Below are 21375 nucleotides of genomic sequence, written 5' to 3' on the forward strand. Positions count from 1 at the left end.
TCCAAGTATTTGTAGACAGATTAATAAAGTAAGTGGATGGCTGAATGTAACCATTCAGTCCAAAATTCCCTTGCTAAGTAAAGACCTGGCCTTTGCAGTGTTCTGGACACTTAGGTTTGGCTTTGAAAATAAAGCCTGAATAGCTCCTAAGTATCCAATTTATCTCAAAAATAATAAACATGTAAAAAAAGCCCATTCAGTGGAAGGCCACTGGAAGATCACAACAAAGAAAAAACTACAAGTCATGATGTTATACTGCATTCATTTTGTCACCTCAACAGTGGGACATGGGTGAGGAAAGGCAAGTAGCCACTGTTTTCAGTGTGATGAAGGAGGCTGATGGAGGAAGATTAAGGCTAATACAGATCTCCACACTGCAAATCCTGACACAGTTAGCATGGATGAGTGAGTGACTCCACAGAGAGCCCCTCTCCCATGACTATCCCAGGCCTGCAGAAGCCCAGCTTCAAGCACTTCCCTTCCTCCCTGCATGGGAAGAGGCAGCCCCACATGAAACTCCTCAGCTGGAGATCAAACACCCATGAATTGATCTTCTCTGTTATTTTTGACAACAGGAAGAAAAAAGGAAAAGCACCACAAGACAGATTGAAGTCCTTCACTTTTCTTTGCTACAGTCATTTCTATTTCTCTTCTAAATTCCCATGTCTCATATAACTCTCAAATTCATTTTTACTAAAACAGGTGAAAAACCCGGCTCAAAACTTTCTTTCCTTTCTCATACCCTAGACTCCTTGTTTCTTTCATTTCATACCTTAATTTAGAAGGAAAACTAGGAAAGAAAACCTGTGGTTTGTAACATTTTGCTACAATCACTTGTCTGAATTAGCTGCTCTATTTTTTGCTTTTTCTTCCTTTGGTCCTGCAGGTTGGGATTCAAACTGCTAAGCCAGAGGTTACAACTATCCTTTTTCAGGAATCTCCCACTCAGGAATCCCCAAGGAATCACTAGGATGTAAGTACCTTATTAAAATAGTTTCCTAAGCTGATCCTACAACACCCACATTCTAAACACAAGCATTTCAACTGCAGTCCTCCTTAGTGACCAAGACACCTCCGGTGTTTTTTCCCATTCTCCTTTTAAGCTTAGCAGAAAATTCCCTGGACTGTCAGGGAAGCAAGCTGCTCACTGTTGTCCTGTCCCTAATCCACGATCCTCTCTGCTTGTCCAGAATCCCCCTGTTCAAGGGAGGAAGGTGGCACTGCCAAGCAGCAGCATCTCCTATTTTGGAGGGGAGAAGTATTTTCAGCTGCAGATTTATCTGAATTCTGGTCTCCTAAGTAATGAGGAGTGGCAACATGTTATTAGACTATTTAGGATATTTTAAGTTTTTCCTTTTTAACTAATTGCAGCTACATAAAACAGAAATGGATGAGGCCAACATCTGGTTAACAGTGGGATTTTTCAGTGTTTGTGGCTGTGAAAACACAAACGGGTCAAGTAATAAAAGAATTTTTGCTTTTTGATAGGGTGCAATATTACAGGGTGGAGTTAAAAATGTTTGTCTTTCAACAGACAAAACATTTGAGTAGATGGATTTCTGGCAGTGAACAGTGTGTCCAGCCAAGTAGTTTCCCAATGTCCAAACTCATTAATATTCTACTGCAAAACATTATGGATAAAAAGATTGAAAATAACTCTTTTTATTGCAGGATTTTTGCTAGAAATTGTAATAATTTACTTTGTATTTTCCAACAAGCCAGTGGGTTCTGGAAATATTTACAGACACATAACACACTGTTTACACTTGGAGAGTGAATGATCTTACTTAGAATCAATGACTTCCTGTTTCTTGTCTGATTCCCCAAGGGAGGATAAAAATGAGTTCATCTTCTCTTGGCTTAATAGAGTACTCTGAATCAGCACTCAAACCTACACGGAGCCCGCCCCTTCTTCCTGCTCCCGTTCCCACCGCAAAGCCCTCCGCTTCCCCTGAGACTTTAAATGTTAAATCTTTTGAGAAGTAAACTAAAAAAGCACACATTAAAGCCTTAAGTTCTAATTATGTCATCAAAAATTAATTGAGACAAGTTTGACAAGTCTGGAAAGATTAAATTTGTCTTTTTCATTTTTTAAGTTTATAAACCTCTTTCTAGGCTTCAAGAAGTCAGAATGTCACATTCTCCCCAAAGGGATTGATATAATTTCCTTTTCTTTGCTGTCTGCTTGGAAATTATCAAAATACATTTCAGGAGGGAGGGAACAATGTTCTACCTTTTTGAAGCATGTTAAAAAAAATTACATATTCTTTATCACATTGTCAGTGTTTTCCTCTATTTTTAACAAAATGCAGTGTTTAACCAAACACTTCATATTCTGTCCATATATTCTGGATGTCCTTTCTCTGCTGGAGAAAGTTTGGAAAGTTCTTCTGTTTCAACAGGCGTGGGTTTATGCAGTACATAGTGGATTCCCTTCACCATCCTGAAATATTTACTGGCCTAAATGTATTTGGACCATACCTCTTGAATTTCAAGTCCATTTCTTCCATCTTTTCACCCAAACTCAGCACTTATAAATATTTTTGGTGCCATAAAGATTGGACTGGAGAAGGGAAATGATGAGACACAAAGTGGACCTGTGTAGGAATCAAGGAAGTCATTCTCAGGTTTGTTGCTGGCCAAGGCCCTTACTCGCCTCCAAACACTGCTAACTTTATTTTCCATTTGACTCATTTTGCATAATTCTCTGCTCAAACAGACTGTTGCCTGCGCTATTTAAAACTTCCTTCAAAATCTAATGTAGGAATGCTTTTTCTGCTGCTTCCTAGGTATTGATGAGGTTGTTCCCATCAAGTGATGCAGTCCGTCAGTGCTTGCCCGCTCCAGCCGCGGGCGCAGACCCCAACAAACCCCGATTTCAGGGCCAGGCTGTCCCCTCCCAGCTCATTGCTGCCTGCTCGGCTGCCCAGTGTCAAATGCGTGCAGCAAACAAGATTAAAGCACGCAAGATCATTTAATGTCCTCTTCCCGATGACAGCAACTTTTAATTCGCAGTGTGACACCACACTACGTCCCAATTTAATTTCTTGAAATTCTGAAAGCTAGCCATGTAGGTATCTCAAAAATATCGTAGTTTTGCATGTTTGTTTGGGAGTTGTGTTCTCCTCGCTCTTCTATATTCGGGAGGACGGCAGGGATGCGGCAGCGGCACCGCCAACGGGACGAGAGGAGCCTGGACCTAACGGGACCTTACGGGACCTCAGGCACGCCAGTCCCCCGCGGGGACACCGCCTGGGGACAGCGCGGAGTCCTGCCGTGACCCGACACCCCGCGGTGATGTGACCCAGCATCACCCTCCGCCACCCGCCGCCCGTCGGTGTCACCGGGAGCACCGCGCCCGGGCTGTCCCACCGCGCCCCGCCGCCGGCACCGACCCCGCCGGGAAGGGCCGGGCCGGCCCGGGCGCTGCCCGCTCGCGAAGGGAGGGAAGGGGGCAAGGAAAGGGAGCTCAGACCTGGCCGGCCGTGGCTCGCCGCGCCGGGCGCCGTCCGGGCTGTGGGCGCTGCCCGCGCCCCTCGGCGCCCGCCCCACCATCCCCGGGCGAGCGGCGCGGCCGCCTGAGCGACGGCCCGGGCGGCCACTGAGCAGCGGGGCCGCCCCCGGCGGGGCCCGGGCGGGGCTTGCGCGGCCCTGCGGCCCCGGCAGCCGGCGGGAGCAGCGGCCCGCAGCCGGGGCCCGTCCCGGGCTGGCGCTGCCGGCGGGATGAGCTCCGGGGGCCGGGGCCCGTCCCGGGCTGGCGCTGCCCGCGGGATGCGCTCCCAGAGCCGCCGCCGCCCCCGGCGTGCTCCGGCCCCGACGATGGAACCCGGCTGGAGGGCTTCGAGGGCAAGGCTGGCGGAGGGGTCCCAGGAAGAGACGGCCTGCCCATTTCCTATCGCCGTTTATAAAGTTCCTTTGTGAACTAGGAATTTTTCCTCTTCGTTTCGGAGACGATGTTAGGAAGAAGCATTCCGCTTGCTCTGCAGTTCCTCGGCTCCAGCATTGGAGCTCACTGTAATTGAAGTTACACGTCTTGTGAAAGGTCATTTGTCAAGTACATACCGGAGGGTTGGAACCGTGCGGTCTCCGGGGCAATTCTGGGGATATTATGGTCTAAATGGGTGTCGCTGAGCTGCCCTATCCCATAGGTAACAACCCGCTTGTATTTGAGTTCCAGCCGGGATAAAGCAGCAGGTGCATGTGCTGCTGAGTCGTGCTGGCAGCAGGCCCTTGGTCCCCTCCGGCTGAGAAGAGCTGAGAGTACATCTCGGGCAACCAGCCGTCTCTGGCTCTTCTAGAAGACTGACTGAAGTATTACAAAGTATCTGGAAGAAGTAATTAGTGGGTTAGCCTGGCACGTAGAGGAATCTTCCTTATACACATTCGTTTGGACTCAGATTTAAGGATTCTATTTTGTTTGGATTATGATTTATGGAGGCAAATTTTTTCACAGACTCTTCTGGTGCATAAACAAACCACACTGCACCATTCCTCTGAGGGTTATTTATAATGTAGGTGTGCAGAGTAAACTGCTTGTTCACATCTGTGAGTCATTTAAAGTGCAGTTTTTTTCTCTTGGAAAAAAAACCAAAACCAAACCCAGGTCTTAGAAGCTCAAATATTCCCCATCTGGTTATACACACAATTTCATTTTTTCCTATTCAGTTCAGTACAGGCTCCAATTTTCCACCCGCTTGACCTTAGAGTATCCAAACAACTTCACTGAAACAGTTTCATTTGCTGGTACTTTCCTAAGTGCTTCGTGTATTTTTTAAACATTGGTCGTTGTAAAGAGTGTTAAAAACACGCTTGGTTTTTAGCAAGGAGTGCATTGTGTTCCACCCGATACCTCCTGCCTAGAGTGTTGGCTGCATTAAAAACACATGAGGTGAAAAAACCCTTTCTTTGGGTTACAAGATTTAGCCAAAAGAATAAAAGTCATCATCTGGTTCCTAACGAGAGCTATACAAAATGATTTCGCGTTGGCGTTCAATGAAAACTTTGTCCGTATCGTTTCCTCGAATAGCGACCCGCTCGCTCCCTCGGGATACTCCCAAGCCTTTGAATCCAGAGAGACAGAGCTGGGGAGGCTGCGGGAATGACGGGCTCGGACCGCAAGAGGGAGAGCAAAGCCTGCTCGCCCCACGAGGGTTTCTTGCAGTTTGTCTGCTGGATTGACTTTTTCACTGCCCTCTAAGTAATAAAAATGCCCTGCAGTGATGGAGCTCTCGATACTGATACAGAAGAAGGAATAGGGATATTCAGGATTTTCTCTAAACTGCCCTTAGCTGTGATGTAGAGGTGGCTAGAATCTGTATTCCATTCCTGAAGGGAATAGCATTACAAGGTAGAACAACTGGGATGCATAGAACGAAATACAAAAATACAAAATACAACTTCATTTTGTAAATAGAAAGCAAGGGGCAAAGCCATAAATCTTCCAGGCAACGACACAGAAAACTATTGTACATGTAAGCACAGATTCAGGAAGAGAGTTCTTCCTTCTTACTGTTGTTGTTGATGGAAGGTACATACAAGCAGTAATAAATCTGCACACATTCCTGAAAATATGTGGAGAAAGGCAAAAAACAGAAACACAGTACATTGTAGAAACAAACTGCAAGGTGTTTGCACTTGGGAGTGATCATTTGTTAGCTGGCTCCAGAAGCTGCAGAAGTTAGCTTCAGAAGTGAACCAAAGTCAGAACATTAAAAATATTTCTCTCTGTAATGTGAATTTTAAATGTTAGCCTCCACATGGGCTGAAGATGTTGCAGATTTTTTACTGTCTGTGATTGACTTAATGCAAGAAAGTAAGTTCTAAGTTCCTGGTTGTCTTGTTAAACAATAACCTCATTTGTTAAAAAGTATTATGAACATTGTATTGCAAAACATCTACTCTAGGGTGTGAAAGCCAATCCAAAAAATGCCACCAGCTTCATTCCAGAGACGATCAAGTTGTCATCAAATCTGCAACTAGAATGTAAAATTTTGGGTTTATGAGACTTTTCTGCGTATGTAGAATGTCATTCTGACGTGCTGGACCAGGACCTTACCACTTCATGACAAAAAGAACTTTTTCTGGTCTTTTCTCACATAGATAAATATTGAAACCATTTAAGTTTACGTATTTCAGATTGGTTTGTGTGTCTACAGTTGGACACATATGCCAGGAAACATCTTGTGATTCATAAATCTTAGATCATACAGCATCTTCTGTAAGTTCATTTTTGTGTGGATTCTTTGAAAAGGTGGCATATATATTTGAGATTTGCAATAGAGAAAAAGATTCCCATTTTTTACACTAGTTGCAATTACAAAACTGTGATATAAATAGATTGATCATTTTCAGGCAACAGTCAAATTAATTTAAAAGTATCTTTCTTGACAGAAAACTTTTAAGGTATCATTTAAGTGGAGGAGAGGAAGGGAGAAAGATCATTCCTGTTCAATTACTATTATTACGAGATGACTTAAAGTGTTGCTTTTTCAAGGCAATGACTTGTCTTTCAGTGACAGAAAAGTGGCATTTTATCTAAATAACCTCTAGTATTTGTGCTTTGGTGCCTTTGGATGGAAGAATCTGGAGTTACTTCACTTACTACTAAGGGCTTTTTTAACTTAGGAAAACTACCATTTATGAGAAGATCCATGGCTTCCCTTTAAAAGCTCAGCCTCTTTTTAATTATCTGGCGCCACAGAGTGGCAAAATTCTATATTGCTCTAAATAATCAGTTTCTGAGAGTTTTCAAATGATCATATAATCATGTCCATTTGAAAGAAACATAAATTATAAAATATTCTACTTACTGGCACAGGCATAGCTCAAGAGAGCTAGAATGTACAGCTTAAACATTAAAGTTTCTGCATGTGGGTTAGATTATTTCTTTTGAGGAGAATTTTTCACTGGTGGATGTTGATTTATCAAAAGTGTAAAGTTTGTGAACATAAGCCCAGTGCTTAGGAAAAAAGCCTTCTGCTGATTTGCAGAAATATATTGAGACATTCCAGTGAAAATGGCTGTACCTGGTCAGCCAGTCCGGTGCCCACTCACTTGATTGCTGTCCTCAGACAGTGCCCAGGGAAGTGTCATTACTGCAGAATCCTGTCCCAGTCACTAGAGGTTCAGGGACTTTGTGAGCCAGAAGTTTTGTCATTTGAAACTTTTCTTGGTGGGTTTTTTTTTTGTTTTGTTTTTTATTTTTTCTCTTGTGATTCAGTCCAGATGCTTTTGAATAAACATCATTTTCAAGATCGAAAATGTCCTAAGATGGTGATCTCCATGGTTTAAATGATTCATTTGGTTTTAGGCGTCATCTCCTTGTTTCATTTGAGGCCCCTACATTTTCGCAGAGACAATGAAAAATGTTCTTAGAAATTTCTGTCATATTCCATTTTCTCTTTCAGAGTGAAGTTACTAATTTACTTTAAGGGTTTCACAGTAAGATGCCCCGCACTACCTTTGGCCATCCCTCATATCCTACCTCACACCTGTGGCAGTCCTACCATGTTCTGCACGCAGTGTTTGAGGTGTAGGTGTATTTATGCAGCAACATAGTGATGTTCTCTTGCTTGATTTTTATTCTCTACCTAGCAATGTTTAATGCTATGAGGCTTTTTTGGTCTCTGGCAAGATTTGTGGCACACAGCAGAGCACAGTACCGCCACAGCATCGGTGATTCAGAGGTCTGTTGCTCCTTACCAGCAGATCAGATATTATGAAAACAGTGTGAGTTACCTTTCTAAGGTAGTTAAGCCTCATAAGCCCTGCCTGGTGAGCACCGGTGTGTGAGCTAGTTCTGAGTAAGGTGTTTTGAGTACTGCAAACTTGGTGCTCTTAGAGAACAGAGCAATTGACGTGTGTGGGTGTTGCATGTTATCATTTCATTCCTCTAGATGCCTCTTTGCTTTCCTTGCACTAGGAAATGTGGATTCTTTGGGTGTTACCTGACAGCTCCCTGGCACTGATGTTTCTCCTAACTGGAAAAACTTGGGGAGAGCAAAGCTCTTCTGGAAAGGAGAAAGTTACTGGAAATAGTGTCACAGAAAATGAGGTGGAATACACAACGCTGGAACTTTGGAAAGGTTTCCTGAAACTGCCCAGTCTTTAGAAAAAGAATCACAGTGAATGTAAAATATGTAGGTACTGAACTGGGCTGAAGGAGCTGGAGACTTTGCTTGCACTAAGTGAGGATGAGGATAATTGTCTGATTTGTCTGGAAGGTTAAATCTCTTAAGAGCATCCAGTCTCTCTTTGAGCTGAAGATAATCCAGCATTTAGAGTAGGTCACTGGGACAGGTAGTGCCAAATAACTGTGTCAGTTTCCTTGAAATGGCTGAATGCAAAACAGGGAAAATTCAATGAACTAACAGTGAAAAACTCAAATTACTTTCTTTATATGTTTTCATGTGGTTAAACCTTTTCTCAATTCCTTTGGCCATTACCATGTCAGAAGTCAGAAGGCACAGTGAACCTTTAGTTCTAAAGAGGGATCCAGAAGTTTGCTGGAAGTCCTGAGCATACCCTAATGGCCTGCTTTAGATTGTTAAGAAAATTACTGTTGGGTGAAAGTCAATTGGCAAGGAATGGGTTTTGTTATATTTTCCACTTTTTCCTTACCTAGACATTGCCGCTCTTAAATCTTTATGGAAGCATGACTGCTATGTTGAGGTGCCCTTTTACAGTAGTCACTTTTGCAATAACCATTTTCTCCCTGAGTGAAAAAGTTGTATCTTTGCTAGATACAACTCACAGACTTGGGAAAGGCTGTCCCCATTTGATAATCTGTCACTTGCAAATGATGGGCTTAATATATACATTATATTCTTGGGACCTGGGAGGATTGTGAAAGGCACAGAACATAGGTGTTGAAAACTTAAAAAAAAAATTTCTGGCTAAAAATCATAAAATTATAGAATGGTTTGGGTAGGAAGGGACCTTAAAGGTCATCTTGTTCCACTCCCCCTGCCGTGGGCAGCGAGACACCTTCCACTAGACCAGGTTGATCAGAGCCCCATCCAACGTCTCCTTGAACACTTCCATAGATGGGGCATCCACAGCTTCTCTGGGCAACCTGTTATAGAGCCTTTCCACCCTCACAGAGAAGAATTTCTTCCTAACATCTAATCTAAACCTATTCTCTTCTACTTTGAATCCATTTCCCCTTGTCCCCTTACTAGATGCTCTTGTAAATAGTCTACCTCCATCTTTCTAGTAGGCTCCCTTCAGATACTTGAAAATTTACTAATGTGTAAATGCTTATATAAAAAAATAGCTGGGTTTGGTTCATAATTTTACAATTTTAAAAAATGTGGAAGTGGTGGCAAATTAGGGACTGTTGGAAAGGATCAAGAGGTATGGTTATGAAGAAACAAATGGAGTATGCTTTTCAAATTAAGTTTATTGGATTTTTGTGAAGTGTGTAGTCAAGTCTCTTTCTGCTCCTTAGATAGAGGGTTTGTGACTAGAACAGCTTGATTTGCATTGGATGCAAAATAGCATTTGCTTCCTCTGGCTCTGAAATGTAGTTGGCTCTGCAGGGAAGCCAAGCAGCCACTGTGTGCAGCAAGGGCACCTGACAGATGAGGCTCTGAAAGACACAGCATGCCTTTAAATCTGCTGAGGACATTCAGGACCTGAGGAGGGAGAGTAACTGCATGGCAAGAAACACAAGCTAAGGCCATCATGGGATACATCAAAGTCACCACCAATTTTTTCCACAGTTGAGAATACATTTAAAATAAGGTAAGACAGCTGTGTCTTACAAAGTCCAGTGTATCGGGAGTGAGTCCAGAGAAGGGCAGTGGAACTGGTGAAGGGTCTGGAGCACACATCCTAGGAGGAGCTGCTGAGGGGTACAAGGTTGTTTACCCAGGAGGAAAGGGAGACTCAAGGATGGCACTTTCAGTCTCTACAACTGCCTGAAAGGAGGTTGTAGCCAGGTGAGTGTCGGCCCCTTCTCCCAGGCAACTAAAGATAGGACAAGAGGACACAGCCTTAAGCAGTACCGGGAGGTTTAGGTTGGACATTAGGAAAAATTAATTCAGAGAAAGGGAGATTAGACATTGGGATGGGCTGCTCAGGGGGTGGTGGAGTCGCTGGAGGCGTTTAAGGAAAGACCGGACGTGGCGCTCGGTGCCGTGGGTCTGTTTACATGGCGGCGTTCGGTCACGGGCTGGACGCGATGACCTCAGAGCGATTTTCCACCACCATCGATTCTGTGACTCGGAGGCTCACGCAGGTTCATCTTTGAGTTAGCACAAGGATTTGCCACCAAGGAAAGGCGGCAGTCGCTGCAGCCCGGCCGCGCGGTACCGCAGGGAGCAACGACACCCCGGCCGCTCCGAGCGCTCCCGGCGTGAGGCGGCGCGGCTGCGGGGCCGGGCCGGGCCGGGCCGGGCCGGGGGCGGGGCGCGCCGCGGTTGGCGGCGGCCGGCACGTGGTGGGGCGGGGAGCGGGGAGCGGGCACCGGGAAGGGACGCGGCGCCGCGGGTGAGGGTCCGCTGGGGTAAGGGGTGGGCGGCGTGCCCTCGGTGCTTTTCCTGCCTGCTGCTGCTGTGGCGCTCTGTGTGCAGCCGCTTTCCCAGGCGCCGCCGCCGTGCTCCGCGCCCGCGCTGCCGCCGGGGCGAGGGAGGCCCCAGGCGGGTGCCGGGGGCGGCGTGGCCCGGCCTGGCCCGGGGTCATTCGGAGCGCTCGGTGCCGCGCTGGGCGCGGGGCTGTTCGGGCGGGGAGGGCACGGAGCAGCAGCGGGGTCCGGCCGCCGCCACCTCTGAGGCCGGGCGGGCCGGCTCCTGTCTGATCTGAGCGGCCGGAGGCGCCGGGGGGCGGCCGCGATGGGCCCACAGGTGGGGCGGGAGAGGGGATCTGGAGAGCTTCCCAGAGCTCATCGCTGTGTGCAGAGGAGGCGCGGACAAGATACCGCCAGGCTCCATTCCGTGGTGCTCGGTGGCGGGGCAGGGGCCGTGGGTACAGACTGAAACACGGCGGGTCTCTGAGGCCATCGGAAGCGCCAGGTGGGGAGTGAAGGTGGCCGAGCACTGGCACAGCTGGGCCGGAGAAGCTCCTGCGGAGTTTCCATCCCTGGAAACATTGGAAGGACACCTGGGCTTGGGCCTGGCTAGCTGGCTCCAGGTGGCCCCGCTTTAGCAGGAGGTTGGTCCAGATGGGCTCCAAAGGCTCCTTCCGACCTCAGGTGTTCCATGATAACGCGCTTCGGTGACGCTGTAGCACATATTAAATCTCCATTGCCACTCAAATAAGAACTTGCTATTTGTAACATCCATAATAGCAGAGCTGTTCGGTTTGCTGCACTGTTCTTACTTGACGTTATTACAAGCTGAATGAGTTTTGAACAGCAAAACTGAGCAAGGGAAGTTTTGTGGCATTAATTCCTCGCCTCTGTATGATGTTTCCAAGCGGTGATCCAGGGTCATGCCACAAACGATGTAACAAGTGCAGTGAAATCTCAGTGTCATGTGTACAGCAATTCCCCTTTTCTATTGCTTCCATTTTGCACAGTGAAGTTTGGGTGAATTTGGATGAAATGCTGGAAATAGCTAAAGTTGTTATAATCAAAGAGAGCTATTTCCTTGAGAAAAATTGCACAGATAATGCAACAAACATTTCGAGACAGTAGGACAATAAAAAGACCATTATTGTAGGAAATGTTTGTAATTATGTTTTTAAAACCACGTGATCTGTTGTTTTGATTTTTTGTTTTGTTTGTTTTTTGAGCAGGCATTTCTAAATCAGCTAAAATGGTTTTAAAGAAGAAGAAGGAAATTCAGGTGGATGCATTCTTTCTTGATCACCATCAGCTTGAAAAACTTCAGAGTAAGTATGGTGTTTTTTTCTGAACTAATGTGTGCTTTCTCTTGCCTTTGAGTAGTTACTGAAATTGATCTTTTTTTTTTTTCTTGTTATGTTTTATTTCTAGTGGTTTTGTTTTGTGAGTTTTAGGTGTGTTTGCTCGTCTGTGGTTTGTTTTTGTTGTGTAATGACAATGACTTCTTACCTTGGCAGAGTCAAAAAAATCCTTTAGAGCATTGTGGCTTTGGTTTGAAAACTCTTTACTTTGTTTTATCAGCAGTGTGAAGGTAGTAGAAGGTCCTATTTTTAATCCTACTTGCAGGCCTGTAATTCAGTGATATCTGATGGGTTAGCTTAATATGTGGGATAACACTGAATTTCCCAGAGTCACAGAATGATTGAGGTTGGAAGGGTTCTCTGGAGGTTGCTTTCCCAGTCTTTGTGTCTTCTGTAGTTAATTTGTTTTAAAGCTGCTGTTCAAATGGTGTTTTCTTTTGTGGGGACTTTGTTTGATGAGGGAAGCTTCCAGTGATATTTACTGTAAAACCCTGAAAATGAAGTAATACAAGATTTATATGCTAAAGTTACTATGAGGGATCACTGGTGAGGTCCCACCTGGATTGCTGATCCAGTTCTTGGCTTCCCAGTACAAGAATAATATGGACTTGTTGGAGAGACTCCAGCTAAGGGCTAAGATGTTGAAGGGCCTGGGACTCATTGGCCTGGTGAAGAGAAGCTCAGGGGAATCATAGCAATGTGTAAAAAATACCTGAAGGGAGGACATAAGGGAGGCAGAGCCAGCATTTCTTCTGTGCTAAATAGTGACAGGAAGGCATGGGCACAAACTGAAACACTAAAGATTCCCTCTAAACATCTATTTTAATGTGAAGGGAAACACTTTATTAATGTGAGGGTGACTGAGGACAGGCACAGCTTCAATAGGGAGGTTGGGGAGTCTCCAGCCTTGGAGGTATTCCAAAGCCACCTGGCCATGGTCCTGGGCAGCCAGCTCCAGGTGAACATATTTAAGCAGTGGGCTAGGACCAGGTGAGCCCCCAGAGGTCCCTTACTATTGTGTTCTAGTGCAACTGATATTTTACATTTGTTAGGGAAAAAAAAAGTGTTAAGGTGTTAGGAGACTTAAGGATTTGAGGCATCAATAGGTTTACTGGAACTGGAAAAAAACCTAAGAATCAAGCAGTCATTTCTTCTTCTTATAAATGATGTGTTATTTATACTGCTTGTTGTAATTACTTTATAAAAAGATATTCTTCTTCCAAATGTAGAGTTTTCAAAGGCTGAAGAGCAAAATCTGGCATCTCTGCTTGTGCACTGTGCAGAGCTGAGGAATGGCATCCAGCAGATCCAGTCAATTAAACAGGTACAGTTTCACTGTTGGTAATGTGGCTTTTGGTAACTCAGAGCGTGTCCTGTGCACTGTTAATGGCAAATACAGCTCTAAAATAAACTCCTAATGTTTTCTACATCCCTGGAAACACAGGAAAAACAGCTGCACATGCATCAGGTAGAAATGCAGTTCTAGTACTTAATTAGCAAGGGCCTACTGAAAATGGGGGAAGGCAAATGACACCAAGTTTATTTTTTTGTGGGGATTTTTTTAGAGGTGTTCTTACAACATTATTTGAACTTGAAACTCAAAGGGGAATGGTAAAGAGGGAGACAGTTTTGTGCCATATGCTTGGATGAGAGGGAAATCTGCCACTGTTGAAAATGATATATCCAGATTTTTTTGTTCATCATGTGTTCTTTTGATTACAGATTATGCCACTGTTGAAGCAGATGGATCAGAGTTCTGCAGGTGATCCTATGGTTAAAGCTTGTTTGGATGTTTTGGGGGAGGCCTATTTTTCACTGGGTGCCAAGAATCCTTTGAAGAAAGTATTGGCAAGGTAAAAGATCGAGTAGTTAGCCTTCATTTTTTTAATGTTTTCCTTATCTCTAAGTCAGTAATCTGTAATTCACTATAAATTGCTGTAACTTAATTATGAAAATTTGCAATACTTAAAATGTGCATATGTACAGTTTTTCTTTCTAAGTTAAAAATCGTAATTATAAATAACATATCATTGGATAACTTCAAAGTGAAGCATTGTTTTGGCCCATTTCATTATTGGAAAGACAACATAGTGTGTAATTAGCAGTTTGAACTTTAAAATACAATGTTAGAATAGAAATTTAATACACAAAGTCTCAGCTTTGTCAATAGAAGATGGTTCAGAGGATTCCTAACTAAATTGTGGTTTCTTGTGCCTATTTTTATTGCAATTATATTTTTTTATTGCACAATTATTGCTGTATTTCTTGAATGAATTTTTTTATAGCCTCAGCATTTTTTAAGATCTGGTGCTGAGCTGCCTTCCTTTCTTTGTCTGGAAACATTCCCTGTCCCACTGAGATGCAGGGGCTTCCATCCTGGATTTGGTGGCAGCCATCCCCAAGCTGTGCACCCCTCTGACAGGTTTTCTAGCTGCAAACTGAGAATGTGCATGTTAATTTTAAAACAGATGATGTTTTCATGCAGGAAGTAACATCTGTGTATTGGAGTTTTAGCTGACGTGGATTTTGGTGCAGTGAATGTTACAATACCTCAGGAAAACCAAGCTGAGTGTGCTGTTTCTTCATGTTGCAGTTCACTGAATGGTCTTCCTGGACATGTGATGGTGCCAGCTGTGCAAAGCTTTGTGTGCTGCCTTCGGGAAGAGCTGAAAACCACAGATGTGTATTTGTACAGAAAAGTGCTGGACAACCTGGCTTCCTGTATGGAGGACTTCAGCTTAGGTGCAGTGACATCAAATGTTCCTCTGGTTAAACTTGCTCAGCGCTGGGGCCACACCTGATAGTGATGTTGGCAGTTATGTAAAATAGATAGTGCTGGCTAGTACTCAGCACTTAAAATGTATTTTCTTTCCTCTAGGTAGAGCCTGTATTAAGAACCTGTTTGAAGAAGGTAAAGTCACATTTATAGTAAAATATGCTTCACTGCACATTACTGTGGGAGGGTTGTGTGTGGAGAAGAGTGACATGAAGCAGGCATGGAGATCTATCAGATCTGATTTCCTCCTGGCTAATTTTCAAAAAACTAGTAGCCTTAAATGGTACTTTTTTGTGAAAGACAAGACTGATTCATACCTTTAATTTCCAGGGGTCAGTTTTGCTTTACTGGGCAACCCTGATACAAATCTGAGTAGCAGTGAGCAATTGTGGTAGGTAGAGTCAATATCTCACAGATTAGGCCAAGTAGATTGGAAACTTGTTTTGTATCAGGTTGTTGCAAAGCAGTTTGAGATTTTGTTTTAACATTGCTTGTGTTTGTCTGTACTGAAATACCAGTTTAATTTGTTGGTGGAATGCAAGAATCACCACTGTATGGGTAACTATTCATTGTAGCTGGGTATGTGTGATGTCTTGAGATGTATGTGGGATGGCTTTGCTGGAAATTTTCTGTTCTATTTCTCTTGTAAGTAAATTTATACCATAATTGTTTTCACTAGTTCTTCAGTTTCTGCAGAAGTTGCTGCTTGACTTACAGGAAGAAAACAGGCAAGTGAATTCAACTGATGCTCTGTTTTATCTGGTTTTATTTTACTCTTGCAAGATAATTTGGTTTGGTTGAAAATATCACTTTGGTAGCCATACATTGATGAAAGATAGAAATATTATTTTACAGTGGTGCAGATTTTAAATAAAAACTGATTTGATTCTTTTATTTTGCGGCAATATGATAATATAATAGAGGTAAGGCACTGATACTGTTAGAGCTACTACTAAGGGAGGCCTTTGAGTTAAGGTTTTGCTGTCTGAATTGGGGCTAAAGAGTGTAATTAGTAAATGTAAAATTCAGGTAGAGTAAAACTCTTTCATGTTCCATGAATGTTTAATTCAGTATTGATATACTTGACATTTTCCAGCATTTCATTAAGTGAAGCAACTTCATTGTGGACTCTCATTCTGAACTGAGAGGAGAGGGGCACTTAATGAAGTGCTTTGTACACTGAAAGATTGGATACTTTCTGCCTTCATGTTACAAGAAAGTCAAATCATAGAAATGTCCTTCATACATGGAGGAACTACTTGAAAAATTAGAAGAGAGCAGCACTGCATTATGTTGGCCTTTTTGGAAAGTTTCTGGTAAAGTTCAGTTCTGCTCAGACAGAATAACATGAATGAAAGTTTGTCACAGGAACCTGTAGAAAATGTAGCACAATTTGCCATTTTCATTTGTTAACTTCATTTTAACAAACTACCCTTGAGTCTGCTCCTTGTTTTCCTGTAGTTACATATTGATCAACTCAAGCAATACATTAGTTTTCACCAGTAATCCTATCTAAAGTTGGCAGAATGTGGTTCTCTGGGGATGGTGAAGAATGATTTTAATTTGTTTTTTGTGTGCTTACTTGTCTCTTTATTTTTCCACAGAAAGAATCATGGAAATCGTATTGTTCAGACTCAGCTGATGCACGATTTACTGATAGCCATTAAAGTTTCAATGATGCTTATACAGAAATTGCAAGAAAATATCCAGGGAAGTCTTTGGAAAGACAGTGAATCTTCTGTTTGGCAAAGTATGTGTAGTTTACTGAAAAGTTGCACAAACTTCCTAATGGATGGTAAGTTTAATAACATTAAAACCCTGATATTTTCATTAACCTGTTGTCTTTGTAGTAAGCAACCTGTAGGTATAAAACTTATTTTAGCTTGCATGGAAATTGAACTACTGAAATCAATGTGAGTAAGAGCAGTAGTTGTTTTTTTGGTGAGCTATGAGTTGTAGGTGGCAGTTTTAGAGTGTACAGTTTAACTTGTCCCACTACAAATACCAAGATTAATGCTGTTATTAATAATTCAAAAACTAACAGAAATGCTTTTGAGAGTCACCAAATGTCTGTGCCTACCAGAAATATCTACACCTCCATGAAATATGCTGTCAGAACTATTCATGGGCACACCATAACTGATAGTGTTTTCTTTTCTAAAAGCATACAGATGTTTTTATGTAGTAGAATTTAACATGTCAGTAGTCTCTGCCACAGCCCTCCTTGCCTTTGTGGGCAGTCCTGTGTTTTCTTCTGCTAAAGATATTAGCAATTTCTTATTACACTGGAGGATCAAGTTATTAATATTTGCTATCCAAGTGGGCACTGCAGATTTGTGATGGTACAACTAACTACAAGTAGCCTAGCAAAATTCAATGCCATATTTTATAATTTTGCCCTGCAGTTCTAGCACTCAGTGTTTGCTGCATTCTAATGTACAGTATCTCTGCTGTGTAGCAATGCTCCTGCAGACTGTTCAGACTACCTCAGGACTGGCTGTTGTTCTCTTCACCAGAGCTATGTATGAGCCAGTTGAGGAATTACCGTCATTGGTAAGTGTGTTTCTTGGCTGAAGACTGTGCAGTATCATGGTGTTGTTACCCTGTGCTGTCAGTGTTGTCTGGAGGCTTTGCTGATGCACATACCAGGACTTGCCAGCCTCTCTCAGTCCTTAGCTGGGATGTAATCCTTTCTTCTCTCCTTGCTATATGAAGTAGTAAGACTTGGGCTTGGAATTTGACAAACACACTATTTACAACAAGTCTCTTCAGATCTTCTAAGCTATGCATAAAACAGGTTATGTGCTGTGCTGAGGTGCTGTGATGGGTGTGTTTTGGTGTTGCAGATCAGTGGCTTGCTGCTTGGGACAGTGGAACACTCAGGTGTGCCAGCGTGGTTCCTGAGGAGCTGTGGGGTTCTGTGCGCGCCACAACTCCCGGGCTCGGTGCTGCTCTTCCTTTGCCACGGAGCCCTGGCTATGCTGGATTGGAAAAATGGCAGCATGGGTGAAAATGGAGAGAAGCTGTTGTTAGATATTGCATCAGTCTTGCTGTCATTGAGTTCAGAGTAAGTTTGTGTTCTGTGTTGTTTCATGTTTTCTAACTCTATTTTTGCATGACTCCTGTGGTCCTGGTGGAATATCTGTTTTCAGTGTAATGATAATAGGTTCTGTCAAAAAATGCAGTCTTTTTAATATATTCATAAAAGCTTTGTAAATTTGAAAAAATATATTGATGTTGCATGTGTAGTTCTAAGTTTCAGTTTTTCTTGCATGCTAAAATTTTGTTTTCTGACATGAATGGGATAAATTTATCAATTCCCTTATGGTTAAGGTGTGTCAGGATCAGTTCTTATGTAGACAGATAAACTTCAGTTTCAGGACATCACGTCCTCTCCTGCTGAAAGTTCAGAGGAAAGCAAAGTGTGCCAGTGCATGGAATACTTGAAGTAATATGAGTTTTATTTGTTTTTTTTTTCCTGGCCGCTTGCATCTAAGGGCCCACCAGCACGATTGGATTGGAGATTAAAATGTGCATTCAGTTCAGTCTTTGATTGTGCCTTGGAGATCAGTTTTGTGATCTTGTTTTTGCACATAGGATACTCAATTCTGATGGTTTTATATGGCAGTGAAATTTTTTCCTTACATTTTCAAGAAGCATGCAACATCATAATGCTGCTCAAATGTTAGCAGGTGCATACTAAATTTTTTTGTTTTATTGTTGTGGAGCTTGTGTGGTTTCTTTTCCCCATTGTTAGGGGGTTTAGCTGCAACCACTTAATAGCACATCAGGTAACTAAGCATGTACTTGGCAACATCCAGTTGATTACTTCTGTGTTCATTCCTTTTCCTCCATGAATGTGTTGAGTCTCCTAATCTGTTTTCATGTAAGGTAAATGAATGTGATGAATAGTTATTCTGAAATAGAAAATGTATTTTTAAAAACTACTGATAAACGAAGATAATGAATTTTTTTTTGTGTTTGTTCTTTTTAAAAGGTTAAAAGAACCCAGCGTGGCAACATCTTTGTCTAGAATTCTTGTTATTTGGACTAATTCAGCACTGGCTGCCCTTGTTTCAGGCTCTCCAGATCTAAAACTCAAACTTAATGGGAGCTCTGATATAATTGGGAAGCTGCTGGAATACATTTATACACACTGGGACCACCCTCTGGATGCCATCAGACACCAAACCAAATTGATTTTCAAGCATCTTCTTCAGATACACCAAACCACTATTGCTGGATCCAATGGAAAATCAGACCCATTCTTTGCAAGGCTGATAAAGCATTTACTGAGCTTGGATTGGCATGTAAAAGGGAAATATGCTTCTCTTGGCTCTCTGGTGGAATGTGTGGGCACTGAAAATATACTGCAGTTGGACAGGACAATTCCAGTGCAGATCCTGGATGTGATGAGTGATCAATCTCTTGCACCTTATGCCAGTGATCTTCTGGAAACCATGTTTACAAATCACAAGGCCCATTTTACTTTGAGTTTTCAGAAGGGCACCTGGATTGACCAGTGGCACAACATCTGGGTTTCTCCTCTTCTGGTAATACTGTGTGAAGGGAACCATGACCAAACTACTTATATAATAGATTACTATTTACCAAAATTGCTCAAATGTAACCCTGACAGTCTGAGCTACATGATAAGAATTCTTCAGGCCTCTGCAGATGCTAATCTGGGTAAGAAAATAAACTTTGTATTTGTAATTATGATTGGATTAAAAAAAATCGTAACCATGTGATTTCTGGTCTATTATTATTGTTAGAATTAATTTGGAAGAAAAATTCCAGTTGCTTATTATTGCTATTAGTATTTCAAGGTGAAAGTCATGATAATTATAAGTGTGTCTTTGGGCCATGAGCAAAATCCTTCTGTGGGTACCTTATGGTTCTCTTTACTAGGGTTTGTTAGGTTTATATATTTTCTACTACCGTTTTTCTTTTTTAAGCAGGTGTGTCCAGTAACAGATGGGTTTTTTTCTTGTAAGTATGTGAATACGAGATTTATGATTCTCTTGTTTTGTAGTAATTTTATGGACTCAAAAATAATGGCATTGAGACCTCACAAGTTCTTTTTGTCAGATGACACATTTGTAATGAATTTTTTTGGGATTTAGAACTAGTTTAATCTATAGCAGCACAATCTTTTGGGATTTATGGAGTAGAAATAAAGGGGGCTGGGTCCATGTGTTGAAAGTATTGGGATTTCTGATGAGTACTGCAAATAGTACATTGCTTCTGTTAATCAAACAGTAATTATTAATGGTTTTAATTTTCTTTAGGCTCTTGCAGTACTAGAGGAGCTCTTGGAGCATTAATGGCCTGCTTGAGAACAGCCAGGGCCCATGGACATCTGGAACTTTCAAATATCATGAGCAGTGGTCTTGTATCCACTGAGTGTATAAAACAGGGTCTAGTTCATCAGCACAGCCAGGTAAAGGACAGCCATTTATGTATCCTAAAAATTAGAATAATTGCTTTGATCCTGATTACTGTGGTAGTGTTGCATTAAAGCAAAGGTGTCATTATAGGTGTCAGTAACTCTTTTGTGCTGAACTTTTAAATATCTTTCAGGTTTGCATTGATGCTTTAGGTTTGCTCTGTGAAACCCATCGTACTACAGAAACTGTGTCTCTGGAAGAAATGCAGCTAATTCAATTTTTTATGCTGTACAACTTGAACAACCAATCTCCTTCTGTAAGGCAACAGATCATTTCTCTGCTGAGAAAGGTAATTTCAAACTATGAGCAATGTCTAACATGCCTCTTATTTTAGTTATAACTCCATTTTAAAGGAAATAATGAGTATGTTACAGAGTTGCTCATTGGAAAGAGTAGAAGCTCTAAGGCCAGGAGTATGCTTTATGTATTACCCAACTGAATGGTGTTAAGTCATCACAGGCAAGGATGGCTTAAACAAAATATTAAGTGGCAGAGGCAGGGTGACTTCATGGGTGGTGGTGGGTGTTGCTTGACCTGCCAGCCCCTGCACACTTTGCCAATAGCAAAGCAATGTGCCCTGGAGTCAGCAGTGAGCCTTGTGTTGCCTTTGCTGGGGCCTAAAGCTGTGCTTCCATGGACTTGTCACACCTCAGGCAAATTCAGTCACTTCATCACCCTCAGAAACCTGACCTGGAAAACAAAGTAGAAGAATATTCACTATGATGTGATTGCGCCATTACAGTCTGCAGGGAATGAGTCTCTCCGTTTGGTGGAAGTTGCCAAGGTCACATGTAGCTCATGGTAGAAGGATGGGGATAAAATGAGGAACCATGCATGTATAAAGAACATATTGGAAGATGTTTATGGCAAAAGAAGGCAGTGTGGAAGGAGAAAATAATTAATTTGAGAAGGGAGAAAAATGAGGGAGTCAGTTTGGCAAAACCAAATGAGAAGTCCCATCTCTTTCCTTTCTTACCTGGTGCAGACTGAGGAGCATGGGATGGAAAAGTTGTGCTAGATGGGAGTGTGATAAGGAAGGAAATACTACTTATGGGCACTAAAAGAGGTGGAGGAAGCACTTCTGAAGTGAGTAAAACTCTAAGGGACACTGAGGCTGTAGAAATTAGCTGCATTGAGTGTTTTTATAGATGAATTCAGTTCCACAGAAAATGGGGCAGGAGGAGAAGGCTTGGCATGAATTTAAGGAGGGAGATGGAAGAAGGTTTTGGAGGTGTAGAGGGAGGAGAGAAGAAATTCGTCACGAGAGGTGGGAAGCAAAACCTT

General features: G+C 42.6%; 2 protein-coding genes across 8 annotated transcripts in view; one reads left to right on the top strand and one right to left on the bottom strand.

Moving 5' to 3' along the window:
• The window catches only part of PLEKHH2 (pleckstrin homology, MyTH4 and FERM domain containing H2), a 56093-nt gene extending 52581 nt beyond the window's left edge, over window positions 1-3512 (bottom strand). For 3 of the 7 annotated variants that reach the window (XM_063152082.1, XM_063152086.1, XM_063152080.1), the window contains exon 1: window positions 2482-2830. In XM_063152082.1, the coding sequence (XP_063008152.1) occupies window positions 2482-2510 (29 nt within the window). In that variant the 5' untranslated portion in view covers window positions 2511-2830. Of the gene's footprint in view, window positions 1-2481; window positions 2831-3475 lie in introns of those variants that run through there. The other 4 variants (XM_063152081.1, XM_063152085.1, XM_063152079.1 and 1 more) reach the window with 4 other exon arrangements.
• Window positions 3513-10460: 6948 nt separating this feature from the next.
• Window positions 10461-21375, top strand: part of THADA (THADA armadillo repeat containing) — a 153049-nt gene continuing 142134 nt past the window's right edge. Inside the window, exons 1-13 of the mRNA XM_063152087.1 lie at window positions 10461-10491; window positions 11737-11832; window positions 13095-13189; window positions 13588-13718; window positions 14459-14607; window positions 14744-14776; window positions 15321-15373; window positions 16250-16436; window positions 17100-17194; window positions 17488-17708; window positions 18639-19330; window positions 19933-20084; window positions 20225-20380. Coding sequence (XP_063008157.1) covers window positions 11757-11832; window positions 13095-13189; window positions 13588-13718; window positions 14459-14607; window positions 14744-14776; window positions 15321-15373; window positions 16250-16436; window positions 17100-17194; window positions 17488-17708; window positions 18639-19330; window positions 19933-20084; window positions 20225-20380 — 2040 coding nt within the window. The 5' untranslated portion in view covers window positions 10461-10491; window positions 11737-11756. The remainder of the gene's footprint in view (window positions 10492-11736; window positions 11833-13094; window positions 13190-13587; window positions 13719-14458; window positions 14608-14743; window positions 14777-15320; window positions 15374-16249; window positions 16437-17099; window positions 17195-17487; window positions 17709-18638; window positions 19331-19932; window positions 20085-20224; window positions 20381-21375) is intronic.

This window comes from Melospiza melodia, chromosome 3 (assembly GCF_035770615.1).
Source record: "Melospiza melodia melodia isolate bMelMel2 chromosome 3, bMelMel2.pri, whole genome shotgun sequence".
Taxonomy (NCBI): Eukaryota; Metazoa; Chordata; class Aves; order Passeriformes; family Passerellidae; genus Melospiza; species Melospiza melodia.